General features: G+C 33.4%; 1 protein-coding gene across 4 annotated transcripts in view; it reads left to right on the top strand.

Moving 5' to 3' along the window:
- LOC145725686 (nephrin-like) overlaps positions 1–22,444 on the top strand; it is a 226,191-nt gene that overhangs the window by 191,392 nt on the left and 12,355 nt on the right. For all 4 annotated transcript variants that reach the window (XM_081974530.1, XM_081974527.1, XM_081974526.1 and 1 more), the window contains exons 6-9: positions 1,887–2,038; positions 14,174–14,318; positions 20,998–21,128; positions 21,550–21,709. In XM_081974530.1, the coding sequence (XP_081830656.1) occupies positions 1,887–2,038; positions 14,174–14,318; positions 20,998–21,128; positions 21,550–21,709 (588 nt within the window). The remainder of the gene's footprint in view (positions 1–1,886; positions 2,039–14,173; positions 14,319–20,997; positions 21,129–21,549; positions 21,710–22,444) is intronic.

Here is a 22,444-nt window from a genome sequence, read left to right as displayed (position 1 = left end):
TGGAGAATGTCTTCCTTAAGAAGCGTTTTTCAGGAAAGTAGCATAATGTATGTCAACTTTTCGTGTTAGTTTACAGGCAAAAATACAACAGTCAAATTGTCCAACAAAAAGTAATTTATGCATCTTTGCGATCATACATGTTGGGTCATCATTAAGTTCAAAAACACCGTTTTTAAAAACTTTGCAAATTATCCTAGACTTGAAATAACAAGTACTTCTAAAACATTTCACTTTAAAGTTTACAGTGCAGCAAAACTTTCTCCCCCTTCTTCATTAAGTTATATGGAACATAGCAGTAGAAAATGATTAATTGGCAAAATCTGCACAAGGTAATTTTCGAAGCAAAGCAATCTTATTACTAAAACACAACTTTGGATTCTTCTTCACTAGTTGAGCACAAAATAGTAAAAACTCCATTTTTAAACATGATTTAATGAACTTTAATTTTCTCTACAACATAAACCATCGGCGACTTCCTTCGCAGTGTAATTTCAGTGGCAATAAAAAGCCCAAAACAGGTGCAATTAAAAACAAATCGAAAAGCGAATTGCCCCAATTAGCATCAAAACGATGATTTACGATTACTCTGGGCGGTTGGGGCAATTAGCCTGCTACGACTTTCCTAAATTAATGGCGCATCCATCTAAATTTTCAGCTTTCACAAATCCGCAAAATTAATAAAGAACTGATTTTCATCCAGACTGTGTTTGCCTCAACTTTGGACTTTTAAAACACACAGAAACTTTCGATATTCTCTGGTGTTTGTCGAAAAATTAAATGGATTTGCATAACACCGCCGTTTTCATCAAAATTTACAGCTTTTCGACTTAGCAAATTGACAAACATCGTTCCAGTAAACACGAATTTACCATGTAAAATGGATTATTAAATTGTCGGGCGCTTTCTTGTTTTCCCCCAGCCGCCAAACCAGACGTTTTATTAGATTTTTTCCTTGTAGAGACCCCAAAATACATGATACATCCGGACGTACGTTGAACAAAAAGAAAACACGAGAGAAAGAAATTGAATTCCGCTAAGGGGATTTTTAGTTTGATTTTGTCGGATTTTTTTTGACAAGCGGGCTCTTTTGAACATAAAACGTGTATCGTACACACTCAAATTATGCAAGCCGCCTAAGTCTATGAATTTTAAAATGCCCCAGTATGCTGCAGTCTGTTTGTTTCAGATGGAAGTTAATATTCAAATCCTCTTATATTCGAAAGTTGCGCTGAAACATCAACTTGAGCCCGCCTTGCAGTTTACTTTGCCATAATTGCATTCATAAGATTCTTTGAAAAAAGTCTGGTTATATTGGTGGTGGCCTGGATGGGAATTTTCGAAGATCAAGTGGGAATTTTATTAAAACCCTTTTTGTAATTTACTCAGTACAATATTCTCTGACAATACAAAAGGAATTAAATAGGAACATTGGTATATTATGGGCTATTATAAAAGATGTAAATTTACACAACGTAACTGTGTACTTTAAAATAGCCCAGTGTAACTTCTAGATTGTTAATACATGACATTTTCCGTTAATATTAACTACTTTTGCACATGTTCACTTAATTTAAATTGTCGAGGAGTTTCAGCTAACATTTTCTACATAATCCTTAATTCACTACACACTAAGATGCTTTGACGCAAGTTTCCTTTGTATATATATTTGTAATAAGTAGAAAATCAACTCAACAATTACACAGGCGATTCGCTTCGAATTATCCCTCATAACTAGACATAAACCTACACAAATTAGCATTGGATTACTTCGCTTATGCATTGCTTAATTGCCGCATTACGCTAACCACTTGCCCTACACGATTAGATGGATTCAGTCAGTATTTTAGGGCCAAATTTTGGATTAATATGGGATGTATTTGTTTCAGTAAAACCTTTGTCGGTCAAACTGTTGACTCCCTACAAACCGCTATCTGCAGGACGTACGTACGAATTGGAATGTCAAGTGACAGGAGCACGTCCAGAACCATTGATCACATGGTGGAAAGGAAGCACAAAAATGACAGACACCAGGGAAACTGTAAGTTGTTTCACTTATTGGGGTTTCACTTAGGGTGGTTTAAATTTGGCTGGAAACATGGAGAATCTGTGTGTGTGTGCCTCCATTTAATAGACAGTATCTTAGTCAAATTGAGGATCACTGAGTGACAATTTGACAGTTTTCAGGATTAGGACAGAGCTGTCACTAACGGCCAAATGTCATAACTGTCAAAATTCCACTCATAAACCTATAAAATACTGTTTATAGTAATTTCTAGACAATTGTCATATTACAAATAGACTAAAATTAAGTCAGAAACAAACTCAACGTTATAAATGTCAAAAGTGCATTGATATAGTCATAAAATGCAATCAACGAAAGTCTCTATGGGATTGAAATTGACAGTTTTCAGGTTTAGAGAACAAAAAACAGAGCTGTAACCTGTAATTGACGGCCAAATGTGATAACTGTCAAAATTCCACTCATAAAATACCTTTGGTACTGTTTATACTGATTTTACTGGATTTTAAGAATCTCTTGTGGTATTACAGCTTTATGGAGATAATTTTGATCTTGATTTTGACAGTTGTCATATTAAAATTAGACTAAAATTAAATCAAAAACAGACAACCAAATGTTATAAATACCAAAAATACACTAATGAAGGTTTAAAATACATTTAACCAAAATCAATCTGATTTCGTTAATTTTCATAATGTTTTATTGTTTTGTATACCTCTATGGGATTGAAATTGACAGTTTTCAGGTTTAGGACAGAGCAAAAAACAGAGCTGTAACCTTTAAATGACTGCCAAATGTCATAACTGTCAAAATTCCACTCATAAAATACCTTTGGTACTGATATTACAGGATTTTAAGAATCTTTTGTGGTATTACAGCTTTATGGATAGAATTTTGATCTTGATTTTGACAGTTGTCATATTAAAATTAGACTAAAATTAAATCAAAAACAGACAACCAAATGTTATAAATACCAAAAATACACTAATGAAGGTTTAAAATACATTTAACCAAAATCAAACTGATTTCGTTAATTTTCATAATGTTTTATTGTTTTGTATACCTCTTTGGGATTGAAATTGACAGTTTTCAGGTTTAGGACAGAACAAAAAACAGAGCTGTAACCTGTAATTGACTGCCAAATGTCATAACTGTCAAAATTACACTCATAAAATACCTTTGGTACTGATTTTTCAGGATTTTAAGAATCTTTTGTGGTATTACAGCTTTATGGAGAGAATTTCGACCTTGATTTTAACAGTTGTCATATTAAAATTAGACTTAATTTAAATCAGAAACTGACACCCAAATGTTATAAATACCAAAAATACACTAATGAAGGTATAAAATACATTCAACCGAAAATCAAACTAATTTCGTTACTTTTCAAGTATGTTTCGTTGTTTTCTACTTCTATAGGATTGAATTTCACAGTTTTCAGGTTTAGAACAAAACAATAGACAGAGCTGTATTGACAGCCTTCTATCAAAATATGACGAAATAATGTAATAGAAACACATTCATTCAAAACATTTATGTTTCTATTAACTGTTACGTCACTACATTTTACTTTGATTTTTGCTATATATTGCTGATGTCCAACAATGACTCATTACTCACGGGTATGTAATGGGTATTATAATCTATTCAAAACTAGTGAGTGATAATATTATACTAAACAGTCATAGACAAATTTTATTATTTATATAGAATTTTGTTTCACTTAACCACAATTTTAATTGTGGTGTACAAAAATGTTCGATTAATTAAAATCAAGGGTAAAAAAACGCCTATCAAAATCCATTTCGACAACGCAATCCGCTTCAATTTATATTCCATGTAAAAATCACGAAAATCTACTAAAAATGGCGTCGGAATTTCCACAATCATTTATTACACGTCTCCAAATACAAAAGATAATCAGTGTGCAATTTTTCCCACGTAATCGATAAAATTTAATTTAGAATTGTAGCGATGAATTTCCCGATATGTTTGATATTTAATTTCGACGAGTCGAACAATGGGAAAATGCAGTTACAAAAGTTTTCATTGCGTTTTACTATAGCAAATTGCCAGATCGCACGTTATTCGGTTATAAACTCGAGTAAAATATGCCGGGGGGATTATAAAAACAAAACTACTTTCTGGGCTGTAAAATTCGAAATATGTGGGTCCTTTTCTTAATATTTATCCACGAAATTTACGACCGAATTTACGACTTACCCCACTATAAAACCTTACAAGAAGTCAACATCATAACCATTCAAATCATGTTGATGCTGACATTTTAAATTAGAGTGCATCGTACTCATTCAAAGTTAAGAGTTAAAATAACAGGCAATCATTAGGATTTTGTAAGCGCGGGCATAAAAATGCTTTTAGAGCGTAATTAATAAACATAATGGGTCGGTATTAACTTGACACTAACAAATTGGGGTGCGCGTTATAAGCAAACCGGAAGGGACGAATGAGAAAGTGTGAAAACATGATCTATCGTCTAAATATATCTCCTTTTAACCACGACAAAAGAAAGCAAAGGGACTTTTTTTTTGGGGGAAAATCGTACAAGTTTACGTAGTTAAGTCTTCCGAATAAAGCTGTAAAAACGATTGTTTCTGCTTATTCTGTTGCACAGAAACGTTTTGAGAGGAAATTGCGTTATTTCAATTGTATGCAGTTTTGTTGGTAAATCGAGCAGATAATTTCACAATTTTATACCACGTTAAGTTTATTCAGATGATAGTTTTTACTTACCCTCATTTGTACTGCAAGGATTTCCAATTGAGTAAATTAAGGTTTAGATTAGGTTTATACAGGGTGAAAGTGCACAACATTTTAGTAAAAACGTATTTCTTGTTTTACTTCCATTTGTTGGTTTTTTTAAGTCAGTTAACACTGGATATAGTCTACCGAAAATACTCTAAAAAATTGATTTTGACACTTTTTGGAGTTTAATTAAGGTTTAGTTGACTGGTATAAGTGGTTTTTGATGGCCTGCACTAAGCCCTACAAACGCCAAAAAGCTTAAACTGATCTTTTAAACTCTTTTTTAGCCTTAAACTAGGTGTGCAAGCTTGTAATTGAGTTGTTTCAAAAAAAGTGGTTTTAACAATGATTTTTAAGGAAAGAAGGGGGTTGGCTTCCTGGGGGACTTTACCAAGCACCACCAACACCAATAACATTTAACTGGACCTTAAGGCCTCTTTTTCATAGCTACAAACCCCTTAAACTCGGCTATTAAGTTTGTGACCGAGTTATCTAGAAAAAATTGCTTTAAACAGTGTTTTTAAGTAAAAAAAAAGGGCTAGCGCACCCTTCAGAGCTTCACTAACTAATGCTAAAAAGCTTAATAAGGCCCTTTGTCAGGGGCTTCAAACCCCTTAAACTAAGTATGCAAGCTTTTCATCGAGTCACCTGGAAAAAGTTTCTTTGAACAGTATTTTTTTATATAAAAATGGGATAACGCCTCCTGGAAGCTTTACCAAACGCCATTAATGCCAAAGACCCCTTAGGCCCGTTTTTCAAAAGCCCCTTAAAGTAGGTGTGTAAGCTTGAAACCGAGTAGTAGTAAGTAAAACAGGGGCCAAATGCCCCCTGGGGGCTTTACCAAACCCCACTAACATAACAGCGTAAACTGGCCCTTTAGTTTGTAGTTTAGTTATACTGGAAGTTATACACTTTGTAATATGCCAATAAAAAGAAAACTGTACCCTCGAAACAATGTACATCCTCAGTAAGGAGGTAAAGTAAAATCCCCCTCAAAATTAACAAAAGTGTGATTTAGAAAAATATACGAGGCGTACGTGATACAGTTAATTCGTTGAGCAAATTCACATTACTCATCAGGCTGTAAACCCCACCACATTTCTTTTACTGTGCATAAACTTCCGCAGTGTTGCCAACACTCGGACGCACACAAAACACTTGCATTTTTCATAATTTATGGACATGTGACTGCCGTTTTACTATTGAGTGAATTATGTTCAACCAGCCGCGACCAATAAAACTACATTTATTTGTACAGGTGGCGTGTTCCTTTGGGGATTTTCCTGCCAGCTGTAAACTGCATTTAAACTTCCCCGAAGGGTCGGATGTGTCAATTCCTATTTAAACCGAGGGCGATTATTAATTAGGAAATTTGCGCTGATATTCAGTTTAGCATAAACGAGGTAGAATGTACGGTCAAAATGATGTGCTTTTTTGAAATCTTTATGAGGCTGTTTTGTTGGACAAATTTATTGTTAAATAACACTTTTTGGGACGATTTTAAAAATGCAAAAATTCAATATGTATAATTTTTACATAAATTTTGATTTAAAAAAAAACTGGCGTAACAGAAATGGATAACTACAAATCATTTTCTTTTCTTCTTTAGGGACACTGATATGTTTTTTAGATTTTTTTGCTATTTTTATAAATGACGCCTCAAAGTTTGGCGTAATAATTAACGTTTCTGATACAGAGTTTTGCTGACTCAACTACAATAAAAGTCTTTTAAAGCGTCGGACGTTTCATCATAGAAAACTAAGAGAAATGTCCAGTTTTTCTGTCGACTGTAGCTGTTATTAAGGCCGGAGGGACGCGAAACGAGACCAATCAAATTACTTTGCCTTGGCCTCGACGTTGCCGCTTTCGCTTGTAGTCGAACGCGTTACGACAACTTTTATTTGTTCGACAAATTTCTCCATTCCAATTATGAGCGCGGCTGTTAACTTTAATGGAAAGAATTTTGGGCCGTTTTCACGGTGCCGACGAAATTTTATGTAGTTTTGCCAGTTGGGTTTATGGTTTGGACGCCTCTTGTCGACGTTATCGATAATAAAATTTCGCGTCTAGATCGTTACCCACAAATTTATTACTCTCACGATCATTGATATCATTTAAACTAAAACCATTCTTCAGAAGTTACTCGGAAACGCAAATACACAATTCTGAAACTGGGAAAATTCCCAGTTTTGGATATACTACCAGGAAATAACCTGCAAAATCCGTTTGGAGCTAAACTTTGTCCAGGGCAACTCGATTTCAATATAAATGAAATAAAACTGGGACTAAAGTAAGTCGGGAGGGTTATTTTGCTATAAAAATACCCCGATTGGGTAACATTGGGGCTATTGTGTTTCCTGTACGTTCTCCAAGCCGGATATCTATTTGTGTTTTCTCTTTTTGCCAATCAGTTTGCGTTTTATTGAATTTTCTTTTTTTAATGAATAGGAATCAGCAATAAAAGCAGATAAAACGTAAGAAAAAAGTGAGTTAACTTACAAAGACAAAAACTGTGGTAATTTTCTCATACATTATTGAATTCGGAATAAAAAGGGCTTTCAGAATCTCACATAAAAACATCAGGATCCGAGTTAAAAAAGTGAAGTTGATGATGGTTTTGCAAAAACAAAACGTCGGAATGAAAAACTGATAATTCCACTTAAAATAGCTTTAAAAGTTGCTGTGGAGAAGTGTTATTAATTTTGGTCTAGGTTCAATATTAACGTCACAAACAAATAAAACGTAAAACCAAAAAATTCACATTTTTCAAAATATCTCAAAAACCGAAAAAGTCGATATTTTCTGAATGTCACTTTATTAAGGCTATGATTACGCAACTTATCTCCCATTTAACCAAATCTCTAACCGTTTTCAAGATCCCCATAGTGGCCCTCCTTATCCTGGACACACTGTATTTCATATTTTTTTAGAAAACTTTTTTTTGCATTTAAAAAAACAACAATTTAAAATGTTTATTCTTACTTAGGTAAGGACTAATACATTAGGTATATGACATACTTAATAAAAGTTCAAGTATTTGATAACCAAATGAGATAACAAGTTTCACTCTCTCCTTGACTCACCCTGTACAGGGTGCTGCATTTTCGATGGTTTTACGGGGTACAGAGAAAACGGTAATAGATAGAAAAAAAGTAGCATACGTGTTCTGATCTCTTTTTCTGAGCTGAGATGACTGGCGAAAAGTGGGCGGCGTAAACTTCTTTGTTTCAAAGATTTTCGAAAATTGTTAATTTTTGAACCTCTTCTGTATTTCAGTTGCTCTTAAAGTTATCAAAAAAGGGAGAACGGTTCCCGGTAGAAGTTTTCATGTAGAATCCAATGGCGTAGTCAGTTTTTTTCTATTCCGTTTAGTTTCTGACATATGACAGTAAGTTACATTTTTTTAAATGGAACATCCTATATATTTTTACGTCATTTAATTCTGTTGATTTTTACCTTTTCAACGGTGTATTACAACATATAAGTTTGTAGAGGTTAATCCTGTTATTTTAAAAAAAGGCCTTTGCTAAGCTAAAAAAAGGCCAATATCTAAAATACCAAACAAAATCGGAAATCATATAAACTAACACATCAGGAAATTAAATATTTTTAATAAATCTTATTAAAAATCTAAGTTAGAAACAGTTCTACCGTCACTTTAATAAGAAAAGTGGCTATTTCTATTTTCGACTATTTTAGATAGAAGTTGAAAAAACTGTTTATAAATGACATGTAACATGTTAATATAAACATAGCCAAATTTTGTTTCGACTGTGGGTATTTTTATACTAATTATTTAGCACTTTTTTGTTAAGAAAATGCTTTTTTTCTAATTACCGAGATTAACGTTTACAAACTTATGTTTTAATACACCGTTGAAAAAGTAAAAATCAAAAGAATTAAATGAACTAAAAATGTATAGGGTGTTCCATTTAAAAAAATATAACTTACTGTCATATGTCAGAAACTAAACGTTTAGTAAAAAAACTGACTACGCCATTGGATTCTACGCCAAAACTTCTACCGGAAACAGTTTTTCCTTTTTGATAACTTTAATAGCAAATGAAATACAGAGGAGGGTCCAAAATGACCAATTTTCATCAATTCATCATCAATTACCGTTTTCTCTGTACCCCGTAAAACCATCGAAAATGCAGCACCCTGTACATACATAATAGGCTGTAAAGTAGACTATAACAAGCTGAACCGAATAACATAGTAATATAAAGGGTGTCCCATTTAAAATAGTGCACTTTGTCGCCTTTAATCGAAATTATTCATGTAAAAGCCCATTCTTTTTTACTTGATTAAATTTTAGTGTAACTTCCTAAAAAATGTATCTAATGAACAAACTTTTCAAAACCGGCTATAGTGACAAATCGTTCTACTTTACATAGCAAGTCACGTAACGTAAAAATTGTATGCAAATAGTGAGAAACAAATAATTTCCTAGTTGTTGTGAAACATCTGGTGAACAGATGATACGCCACATGTTGCACAACAACTATCATTTCTGGCATCCAGTTGACTATACTGGAATGAAGGTTTTTTTAGTTATAGTTTCTTCTCATACTCTTTTTTTAACAATTTCCAATTATTTAATAACGTGGATTTAAAGTAAATTTTCTATTAACTAACTATCGATGACATTAACAACGTTTTTTCCAGCGCACTTGTCCTCCAAACAAAACTTTCACAATGTACTTAACTTGTTGTGTTATGACTCTCACGTTGTTAATAACTTTTAACATAATATAATCCGCATTTACCTGTTCGCCAACTTGCCACTTAACACGTGACTGAAAATCAGTTGTATCCCACTCAGAACATCTACTAAACTTTCCAGGCTTGAATATAACAGCACCTGAATATTGTTCGCCTGAATAAACTAACACATCAGAAAATTTAATATTTTTAATAAATCTTATTAAAAATCTAAGTTACAAACAGTTCTACCGTCACTTTAATAAGAAAAGTGGCCATTTCTATTTTCTACTATTTTTAAGGTGGAAGTTTAAAAAACTGTTTATAAACGACATGTAACATGTTAATATAAACATAGCCAAATTTTGTTTCGACTGTGGGTATTTTTATACTAATTATTTAGCATTTTTTTGTTAAGAAAATGCTTTTTTTCTAATTACCGAGATTAACGTTTACAAACTTATTTTTTAATACACCGTTGAAAAAGTAAAAATCAACAGAATTAAATGAACTAAAAATATATAGGGTGTTCCATTTAAAAAAATATAACTTACTGTCATATATCAGAAACTAAGCGTAATAGAAAAAAACTGACTACGCCATTGGATTCTACGCCAAAACTTCTACCGGAAACAGTTTTTCCTTTTTGATAACTTTAATAGCAAATGAAATACAGAGGAGGGTCCAAAATGACCAATTTTCATCAATTCATCATCAATTACCGTTTTCTCTGTACCCCGTAAAACCATCGAAAATGCAGCACCCTGTACATACATAATAGGCTGTAAAGTAGACTATAACAAGCTGAACCGAATAACATAGTAATATAAAGGGTGCCCCATTTAAAATAGTGCACTTTGCCGCCCTTAAACGAATTTATTCATGTAAAAAACCCATTCTTGTTTACTTGATTAAATTTTAGTGTAACTTCCTAAAAAATGTATCTAGTGAACAAACTTTTCCAAACCGGCTTTAGTGACAAATCGTTCTACTTTACATAGCAAGTCACGTAAAGTAAAAATTGTATGCAAATAGTGAGAAACAAATAATTTCCTAGTTGTTGTGAAACATCTGGTGAACAGATGATACGCCACATGTTGCACAACAACTATCATTTCTGGCATCCAGTTGACTATACTGGAATGAAGGTTTTGTTAGTTATAGTTTCTTCTCATACTCTTTTTTTAACAATTTCCAATTAATTAATAACGTGGATTTAAAGTAAATTTTCTATTAACTAACTATAAAAACAAACTACACATGACATGAACAACGTATTTTCCAGCACACATGTCCTCCAGACATAACTTTCTCAATGTACTTAACTTGTTGTATTATGACTCTCACGTTGTTAATAACTTCTAACATAATATAATCCGCATTTACCTGTTCGCCAACTTGCCACTTAACACGTGACTGAAAATCAGTTGTATCCCACTCAGAACATCTACTAAACTTTCCAGGCTTGAATATAACATCACCTGAATATTGTTCGTTAAGGACACTTACCCCCCTTTTGAAGATAATATTAGGGTGGTATTTTTGAGCAAATAAATTTGAAATTCCCGCTACAAAGATAAATTTTAAAGCCTGGTGATAAGAAAGAGGAGCTAGTAGAAGAAAACATATTCTGCAGTAAACAGGGCCGGGTTGTAATATTTAGTAAAAACATTCGAATGTGTTATGCAGATTTTATTGGTTTCGTTCCCTTGCGAAGCCGACGTGAAAAGGCGATATTTCTAGGAGTGCCACAGATAAACAAAAAGAAGGAGTTTTTGGGGAGTTATTGGCTCCGTATAATTTAAAAGAAAGACATTCCAGAATATTAGTTTGACGGATGGTTTATATTTTCATATTTGGGACATTGCATATTAAATTACACTTATGTCCTTTCCGTCAGAAATCATTGCTCTGGTATTACACTGACATTGTTAGGTTTAGTCCCAAAAACACAATTAACATATTAATATTTGGAAAACAAATTTATAAATTATTCTACAAATTGGTACATTTGGATTAAAACGGTTATCATAACATGTTATGTAAACTGAAACGTACGTGCTCGTGGCTGTTTGAACCCTTTCCTTTGTTTTCAGTTATCGATCGAATGGTTTTCTTTTTAACCTAATTAAGGGTAATGTTTGTCTGCCAACGATATTTGTTTAAAATAAAACCGACCATATTTTATCAATTTTGGCGATTTCTGACACTGCCACCGAAAATCGCATCACAACATAAAAACGCTCGACATAAAACAACATTGCTACAACGTTGCGGGGACATTAACGTTGTTTATGGTCGATGTTTATCGGTACTAAATTAAATTACCGCCATATTAAACGGTCGTTCAAGATTTACGATGCCCTAATTACGTAGAGAACTGGGAGAGTTATTTTAACGACGATATTTAATATTGATGCGTTCATCATTTAGTCGTCAGAGGTTAAACTAAAATTGCAAATACAACATCAGGTAAATTTTTGTTATAATTTTCAAAACAATATAAAATTTACAAAACAAAATCGTAAATAACATACGTCAATGACGTCAAATTTCCATCTCGCTCAGTTCACATGTAATAGAAAAGGAACGACATTTATTACGTCACTGCCACTAGCTCTGGGATAAACTTTACATTTTTTAAGTTAGACGTTAAATTTAAAACATGATTATTTCCCTCATTGTACTAGCAGCCAATAAAATTCAATGAACCTTTCTAGTTCGACCAATGAGAGCCGTTATATACTGAATAAATCCCTAGTTGCTAAAATTTTACACTGAATAAACACCTCCTACCTTTTTCGAATACGTTTTTTGAAGAACATTTGATATTAAACGAAACAGGATTTAGACACATATAAAATTTATGCTATTTTCTTCAATATTAACAATTAATAAATCACTATAACGTAGTTTCCATTAAAAAATTACATAAATTAAAATATTATGACGTTTGATTGTCAATCTGAAATGTAAACAAAAATATACATGGCTGAACGAAAATCTGTTGCCTGCTGGGGTGAGTTCAATATTATCATTAATTTCATCACGTTTAGTTTAGTATTTGTGTTCTAACTAAGGTGTTGTTAATAAACTAAAATGTGAGTTTTCAGGAAATAATCTTGACATATACCCCTCGGCGTTCACGTTTTATCACGTAAAATCTGCATTGGTAGGTTTTTTGCAAAATTTTGCAAAAAATCACCTATACACAGTTTACCCGATAAAACTTGAATGTCTCGAGATATAACCTATGAATATTCATGCATTTCCACAGAATCTTTTTCAGTTTTTGCTAAAGAAAGAGAGTGGAAATTATATGGTTTGAAACAAGAATTTCATATTTAACTTAAAAAGATATTTTTTAGAAGGATAATCAAATGCTTCTCCAGCATATGTGAGGGCATATAAACCATTAATGCGACTGCATAGAAACCGACTTTTAAGCGATTTCGTATGTAAATTGTTTACAGTTTAAGTAAACTAGTATGCAACACGGACCAAAGCAATCCCACCTGAACCTACACCCAAATTTAGATAAAAGCGACGTTAACGAAACATTACCGGACCGCGTTAATTTACGTGCAACGACCACTTCAGCTTTGCAGTATTCCGTATAGTTTACACCGCAAAGTCCCCGAGTGTATTGTCTTCCATGAATTTTAATACCGACCAGGTTAAACAAAGGACCTCAATATAACTCGCTTTATTCTTCCCGGTTCAAATTCTTCGGGCAAAATTTTTCCGCATACACATTAAACAAATTTTCGCTCTGTTGTTATGCGGAGTAAAGGGTGTCCTAAATAATGTCGAAGTGCCGCTCTTGTTTTCCTTTTCGTGAGGGAGGAAATTCGATGGAAGTGTACGCAGAATGACCGCATACATAAATCTTGGAAAAACGCCATCCTGCCACTGCAGACTATTGCAATTCACCGTGATGTATGGACGCAATATCCCCTTACGGTCTTATCTGTGCAAATACTTTCTATTATGCGTTAATAAAATCTGTCACTTTCCACTTTTAAGTTTATTGTCCGATTTGCTTTCCAAAAATATCAAAATCTTTTCTTTCAATTTTATTTTAGTTTATACTTTAATTACACGTACCATTTGTGTCTACTATCTACTGTCCTGTGATTTACACAAATGCTGCACATTTAGACTTAACTGTCAAATTCCTTTTTATAGAGGTATACAACTACAAATTGCATAACAGAAGTGACTTTTTTCATTTATTCAAGCAACCAAATACCGCATTCTTTGAAGTCATTTTAAAGCGCGCTTTCAACGCAGGAAAAGTAAAAGAAGAGAAAAAACTGGTGCATCGAAGCAGATGCACTTTTTTCCGTATATCATGCTGCTGTTGATTTCATCTCTTTGATAAGCGATGCAATGCGCGCTAAACGTCGAATCCGAATAGATTATTCCAGTTTTCCATTAACAGTTTGCTAACAGAAAGGCTGGATCAGTCATTTTTGTGCTTTTAATGTTAAGAGATAAAGCACGGTCTATTTGGCGTGTTATTTGAGAGCGAAACGCGAATTTTAAAACTCTCTAGCTTTGTCATTTTTGAATTGTGTTCGAATATTCTTCAATTTTCTGTCCATTGAAGTCTATAATGTTGTCAATTCTGTAACACGTTTAATTATTTCGACATTATTTAAAAAAATCATTTTTTTCCAGTCAAATCCGTATGGTAATGTGACTACAAGCACCTTGACTTTCAAGCCCTCAGTAGATGATGGAGGAAAGTACTTATCCTGTAGAGGTGAACAGCCTCGTATTCAAGATAGTGGTCTTGAAGATGGTTGGAAACTGGATATTTATCGTAAGTATTTAAGATTACTAAAAAACATATTAATGTTTGTCTGTATATTCAAATGTTTACGATTTAGTCAATTTTCAGTTAGAACCAAAAATGATCCATCTGTGTAATTTTAAGTGCACTACTCCTGTATCTTATGTCATTTTGACACCTTGTCAATAATTCAAAGCAGGTTCTGTCGAAATTAACGTTTATAAACTGAAATCAATGGTTTTTAGTAAAATATCATGTTTTACGTCTGGTTGTACATATACACAGCGTTCAAAATAATTCACGGTTTTAAAATGTAATAAAAAAACACAGAAATTTTGTATGTACATTGTAGTGTTGTAAATATGATGTGAGTTACATAAATTAGTGATTTTTAAATCTAGTGGCATTCGTAAATTTCTGTTATTGCTCAGGATTTAGGAGTAGATATCAAAATTAATCAATTCTAGAGTATTTAGACATATTTTGAAAACTTTGAACTCTGCTATTACCTATTTATTTTCTTTCAATTACCCCTATGTTCTAGAAAAAGCACACCCAAACTATGTAGTACCTGTAACTAACTTTTTCTTGTGTGATTACCTCTTCCTGTTAAATTAACCAGATATATTTTTATTACTCAACATTTTACGACACCTTCATAAATCTAGACTGGGAGTTTTTCACTTTATTGAGCATTACTCATAAGCCTTATTCATTCTCTTCTTGACTAGATAAAAGTTTAGAATTTGTCTACTTTCGCCATTCGCCTTAACTAGAAAAATTTGTAGTTTTTACATTTTATGTCGGTTATAAAAAGAAGTTTTACTCTAAATTTTTCGCCGACGTTTTTGTCTATGTTTTAAAAGTTTTATTTTGGGTTAGAGCAAGATTAGAACATACCTGGACTAAATCTTTTAGAGATTAAAAAAGTGCAATTATGCCAATCTTTTTATTTTGCTCCAAATGCACAGCAAAAGGCATATTTATACCAAAGGATTTTAAATTAGATAAAATAAACACTTTAAACCTTTCAAAAATTGAAAAAATAAATGCCATTTTTTATTTTGCTCTACACCATTTACACATGTAGTTTAGAAAATATCACTTGGATTTTAAAAATATAAGTTTGATTTCAGAATCTATAACTTGTTTTCATTATCGTAAATTTGGTTTTAGAAAACGTAAGTTGTATTTCACATTCGTCACTTTCAGAAAAGGTTACTTGTATTTTAGAATGCGTTATTTCAATTTCAGATTTGTTTGTGTTTCTATGTGGTTATTAGTTTATTGTTTTTTTATAATATCACTTTAAGCAAAAAAACCCGCCCATCGGGTGTTTTAATTTATATAAAATATACAGGGTGTCCCATAACTATATGACAATCTCTCGGGGACATACAGGGGAGGTCAAAATAATACGATTTGTTCATATAATTTTTTTTTTAAAGTCACTCTTAAAGGAAATATTGAGCCCCAAAGAACTGCCTTCCAATTAACGTTTTTGGCCGTAACTTTTGAAACACTTTGTATATTGTAATCATTATTGAGTTTAATGTTTTATCGAAAGAGACCCTCTATTTGACATGAAAACCAAGTATCTCGTCTTCGAAAGACAGGAACTAATTGGACCTAAGACACAATTTGCTTAAACTTTGACAGCTGTCATTATTTTCAGCTGCAAACGCCATTAATGGATACTTGACATTTTTATCGAAAAATTGTACTCTTCCTTTATTTCGATAAAATAAACGGTTTTCGAGATAAATCGATTTTTCATTGAACTGCTTAGACCACAATGTTATTAAAAATATTCGTTACTATACTAACTATTTACTTTTTTTATTTACTTTTTTTGCTCAACTTTAATTTTCCAAATTACAAATGACCATGTCTAAAATCCAACTGCTCTTTTCTATAATACAAATTACTAATCTGAAATACAAATTGCAATTTCGAAAATCAAAGTTATTATTCTAAAATTGAAAGTACCTTTTCTGAAATACAAAGTGATATTTTTTAAATCCATCTTATGGTTTCTAAAATTCCACGGACGCTTTCTAAACTACATGTGTAAATGGTGTAGATGGGTTCTAATGCATCGCAAAAGGCATATTTATTTTAAAGGAGCAATAATAAGCATAAAAAAGCAAGTTAATTCGTTATTTTTCAAAAAAAAAAGAATAGGGAATTAACTACTTTTTGAAATGTAATATCTTGGAAACGTGAAGAGCTAGAGATACCAGTTTAGAAGGATTCCAATGCGCAGAGACCAGCTTTAAATTGACTTTTTTTTCTTCTTTTACAAGCTTTTTAGCGTCTAGTATGACATTACCAAAAAAATCATGACAAAATTAGTTTTCTAAAGAAAATTGTTAAAAAAAAAACGAAACAGTGAACAAATGACAAAATACTAGTTAGAGATGTTGAGTAATAAATAAAACAGCAAACCATAAAAAAAAATAATAACAAATTTAGTTTTGGTTAGACTTTTTGGAGGTCAGGCGATAAATTTGGCGGCGCTGCAAAGGTAACTAAAGGTGACAGCCCTAATTCACGGACAGTAGGGCAAACAAAAATACGTTTGAAAAATCAATTAGGATCAGAGCCAGGAAAACCGAAATGTACGAACAGACCGATAAATTGCCAGCTCTGTGGGGCGAAAGTCCGATTTTGTAGATATTTTCTGCCTCTAATCCACAGTGGCGTTCGAAACCATTCAATTTGCCTTGGAAAATGAATTGTTAAGAGTCTGCCGCCACTGTACTGAAATGAACACAGACATTTGCATAAACAATATAAGGACAACGTAATGTTTGAGCCAAAGTGGCAAAAACCCTTTTTCCTGGGATGCTGGGTGTCGCGACGTTTATGAATAAACGTGTCGGGAACAGTTTTACGACGTGTCGTAAAGAAATTGCGACAATTTTGTTGGCGGAGCTTATTATTTTAAGTTTAGAGCCGGAAATTTTTGTAGAGTTGTTGCTGGAAAGATCTTAGCTGAAAACCAATACATTACAAAAATATCTCAATCAAATATTAAAGTAGTAAATATTGTTATTATCCAAGTAAATCTAAATTGTTTGACCCTGTTAAACACGTTTCAAGGTAAACAAAGGCAATTTAGCGGTCAAACCCTACTAAGAATAATGGACGACGCTCATTTGGTCCTGTGGGGTTAAACTGTCGCAAGTGAAGACGGTAATCGCATAAAGTAGCCGGTTCATTGTGGCCCGAATATTCGAGACTAACACGGATCGTATTATGCAAAACATATTTTCGGTCCGGTGGAGGAATTAAAGTCCACCGGTTATGGGACGTTTCTGTCCTCCTACCCTAATAACGTGGAAATAAAAGCCCTACGTGAAAACCTTGCAGCCAAGGGTCTGTACTAAACTGAACACGGTCAAAATTAAAATTAAGGGACGGCATGTCATTTTTCAAGGGCTATTTATAAGACGCTGATTGTGGAGTTGGAATATGAATTTTATGAGGTGGTTCGTTAAAAAAGGGTCAAGAATTTAACAGTGTGTCATACTTATTCAAATTATGTTTAGCGACCTTTAGAGGGTTGACTTTTACGTAGGTCTCCCGCTGTGTGGTTAGGTCATTTAACTCTCTGAAAAGGGGCGAGCCGTAACGCGTTTTTAAAGGGACTGACTTTTATTTAAGAGGCACATTTCAACTAGAACCGGACTGAAAACGTTCGCTGAAATGATCGCCGTTATACACGTACGATTTGAACGCAAATTCCAACTAATTTAAAGTCCATCTTTCTGGACGCTTGTGACCGGGGACCTACTGATGCAATTAAGCAAAAGTCCGGGCACAAAGCAAATGAAATTTGCAACTTTGCCACGGCAATAAGTTTCGCATAATACGGTTCACATTCGGGCATACCAATGGCCTCCGAACACGCTAAATTACTCCCTATCTCGCTTCGGTCCCATAACTTACTCGTAGTTGCGTCTGAGTCGTTAATTATTACACTTCAAGAACATATCGCGACCTACACGCCTTGATTTGCATCCTACAACTATTACAATGTTTAGGGCGTAAATCGGACCAAAACATAGTTTACGCAAAGTTACACATAATTTTGAAATTATTAGATAGTTAGTATTTTTTTTCTACTTATTTCACCTAATTTGAGGTCCTTTGGTATTAATACATGCTTTGCTGTGCATTGGAACCCTTAAAAAATTTAAAATAAAAAATTATCAAAATTGCACTTTTTCAATTTTGGAAGGATTGTAACTTTTTTGTTTGAACTCTTATAGATTTCTCTACAACGCCATTAGAAAGAGGATAAAAAATACTACAAAATGAGCCAAAACTGGCCTCTCTAGCTCTTCATATTACAGAGATATTGAATCTCAAAAATTAGTAAAATTCTTTAAATTTTTTTGAAAAATAAAAAATTTTAAAGTGTTTTTTTTGTACTTATTTCACCTAATTTAAGGTCCTTTGGTATAAATATGCCCTTTGCTGTGCATTGGAACCCTCCTGGAGCAAAATAAAAAACTTCCAAAGTTGTACTTTTTGTAAAAATAGCATATTTTTTGACACACGTTGTTTTCACCCTAAATTACTCCCTTACTTGACAAGTTACGTCAAAATGTCATAGAAAACAAAAGATAGAGCAGATTTCAAGCTTTCCAAAAATATTCCCCCATGAGTTTATTGATTACACCGTTTGGCCGCTAGAGGGCGTCAAATTTCCTTTACCATAATATCACATATTATATTGTAAATATTTGTCAGATTTCATGTATCTCTTAATCCGACCGAGCTTGTAGTTCATGGCAAAGAAATGGTTAAAATGTTAAATTTTCGGTCTAACTCTGTTAGTTTTTGAGATATCAAAAAACCGACTGCACCAGCGTCTTTTCCGGGAAATTTTAACATAAAATGACACCAAGACGTGAACTGTAACTTGACAAATAAAAAAATTGTATTTTTTGACGGTTCTAGGCCGCCATTTTGAATTTTCTCTCAAAATATTGATTTGCACCTCATTCTGAAGGAAATTTCACGTAATTTCAATAAATGAGAGACAAAATGGCGTTCCAGGCCTCCATTTTGAATTTCCTGTCAAAATATTGACTTGCACCTCATTTTAAAGAAAATTTCACGTAGTTTCAAGAAATGACAGACAAAATGGCGTCCCAGGCCGCCATTTTAAATTTTCTGCCAAAATATTGACTTGCACCTCATTTTAAAGAAAATTTCACGTAGTTTCAAGAAATGACAGACAAAATGGCTTTCTAGGCCGCCGTTTTGAGTTTTTTGTCAAAATATTGACTTGCACCTCATTCTGAAGGAAATTTCACGTAATTTCAATAAATGAGAGACAAAATGGCGTTCCAGGCTTCCATTTTGAGTTTCCTGTCAAAATATTGACGAGCACCTCATTCTGAAGGAAATTTCACGTAATTTCAAGAAATGAGAGACAACATGGCGTTTCAGGTCTCCATTTTGAATTTCCTGTCAAAATATTGACTTGCACCTCATTGTAAAGGAAATTTCACGTAGTTTCAAGAAATGACAGACAAAATGGCGTCCCAGGCCGCCATTTTAAATTTTCGCCAAAATATTGACTTGCACCTCATTTTACAGGAAATTTCACGTAGTTTCAAGAAATGAGAGACAAAATGGCTTTCTAGGCCGCCGTTTTGAATTTTTTGTCAAAATATTAACTTGCACCTCATTTTACAGGAAATTTCACGTAGTTTCAAGAAATGACAGACAAAATGGCTTTCTATGCCGCCGTTTTGAATTTTTTGTCAAAATATTGACTTGCACCTCATTTTAAAGAAAATTTCACGTAGTTTCAAGAAATGAGAGACAAAATGGCGTTCCAGGCCTCCATTTTGAATTTCTTGTCAAAATATTGACTTGCACCTCATTGTAAAGGAAATTTCACGTAGTTTCAAAAAATTACAGACAAAATGGCGTCCCAGACCTGTAAAATCCTATTCTCTAATTTAGGTTTGTCACTTATATCAGTGACAACAAAGTTACAGTAATCAAACGATTGTTTAATTTACCATTACTTTCTATACTTGTGAGAAATATTGTTGTTCTAGTCGTTTGTTAGAAACTAAGTTCAACAATAATAAATTTCGCTAAGTGGAAGAATATACCAACAGAAAATTCTATTAACCCTACTTCTCTATAAAAGTAATAAAGGATTCTATAAAATACTTTATAGTTGGTGTACAACATACATACGAAATTACCTTATAAAATTACCGTCTCTCCCATTTTAGCAAACCACTAAATCCCAATTATTCCTAACGGAGACTTAACTTGAAAAAGTCCTCCTTTAATATCCGTGCATCCAGGACGAGCCAAAATTCCAAACAGTTTTGTAGTTTATTAGATTAGTTCTAGAAAGGTTAAACGAACGTTACGTACAGTAACTTTTGATAACTTTTACACGGCCCGTAAACACGTTAAGAGCTTTTTCCTTTGTGGCCGCCCAACGTTGCAGCTTTACGGAGCCCCGTTACGCTCCTCATCTTTTATGGGCGGACCTGGACCGAAATTAAAATGTGGCTAATGTGGACTTTTAAGCGGAACGTTACAACTTTTATAACGCAACTGCGGTCCGCTGCAGTCATTTTGATTGGTTTGTATACGACCTAATCCTTATGTTTGGAATGAATATTGTAATAGATTTGTGTAGTAAAATATCTCTTTTTTGCAGATATACCATTAGTGTCTTTGGAGTTGGGCAGCACTCTAAATGGTAGTACAATCAAAGAGGGGGTCGACGTATACTTTGAGTGTAACATCAAATCAAATCCGTGGGTATTCAAAGTCAGCTGGAAACACAACGTAAGTAGCAAAAATTTTGTTGACAATTTCAGACTAATGATGTTTATCCCCAACCAAATTTCCCCATATCGTTTGAAAAAGTTATTTAATCTCCGAAATCATATCTATATAGAAAGGGCCAATAAAAGTCTCCTTCCCCTCTCAACCGTTAAACGGCTTCCAAAACTTTATTATTTACACGTTAAGTTGCCGAAAGTGAATCGCCTCGAAACTTCCGAAAGGCGTCCAAGGATCAGTTTCGCAACTCTCGAAATGGCGCATAACAGTTTGTTGACGAAATTTCAATGTGTATCCTGCTTTAACTTTGCTCAAAGTCGGCAAATTTGAACATGTTAGCCCGATATGATTTTCCCTAAAGCATCTCAACTAGTTTTGCAAACAAAATTTGTCACTGTTTCACGTCGACTTTTTGCTGTTTTAGGGAAAACCGCTGTACAATAATCAAATTGCTGGAACGATTGTCAGCAATCAGAGCCTAGTGTTGCAGTCCATCACTACGGCCAGGTCCGGACATTACACGTGCACAGGACACAATCAAGAAGGGGACGGTGAAAGCAATTCAGTTTTTTTGGATGTAAAGTGTAAGCATACTCTGATGCTAAATTCATATGTGCAGCACATAGTGGGAAAGTTGTGATCGAAGCAAGCTTAAAATTGCTTTTTTTACCAATCACATACTATGAACATTGTAAATACTGCACATGTGGCTTGAGGTTTAGTAAATAAAAAAAACTTGTATAATGTGGAGTGTGTGGAGACAAAATATTACCAGAAAACTGTATATCTTAATACAAGCCAGGTTTAACCTTTGACAAAAAAACAGTTCAATATTTACAGTCATAAAATGGAACGAATTACAGACTACTCCCAAAAAAACTAATTTTAAAGTTTGTCGATCAATTCTAAAGGTACTACTTCAAGGAACTCTTAAGGACTCCTTAGCAAAAGAATCCTTGATATTGGTATTTTCATCTAATAGTGCATTTTTTAAGGAAGCAATGGCCAAGGAGACCATTTGCTTTGGCAACATAGCAAAAACAAACAAAATAGTAAGATTAAGAAATACGAAATAAGTATTAGCAATAACGAATTAAGAAGTTCGGAAAAGATTGTCAAAGTTTTCATTTGCTGTAAACTTGGCACATTTTTAGTTAAATTTTTTCTAATACTCTCAGTAAAATCTAAGTTAACTTCTTATCAAAACAATGGTAAAAATGACATCTGGCACCAATGATTTGACAGCAAGCCATCTCTTGCAAAATTGTCATGCCACCACCACCACCAGTTAGTTTATAAATCTCTGTTGCTGTAATTTA

The sequence above is a fragment of the Ips typographus genome, linkage group LG2, assembly GCF_016097725.1.
Source record: "Ips typographus isolate SLU linkage group LG2, UJ_Ityp_2.0, whole genome shotgun sequence".
In the NCBI taxonomy this organism is placed as follows: Eukaryota; Metazoa; Arthropoda; class Insecta; order Coleoptera; family Curculionidae; genus Ips; species Ips typographus.
Note: the sequence above shows the minus strand (reverse complement) of the source record. Positions and strands in the feature narration are given on the sequence as shown.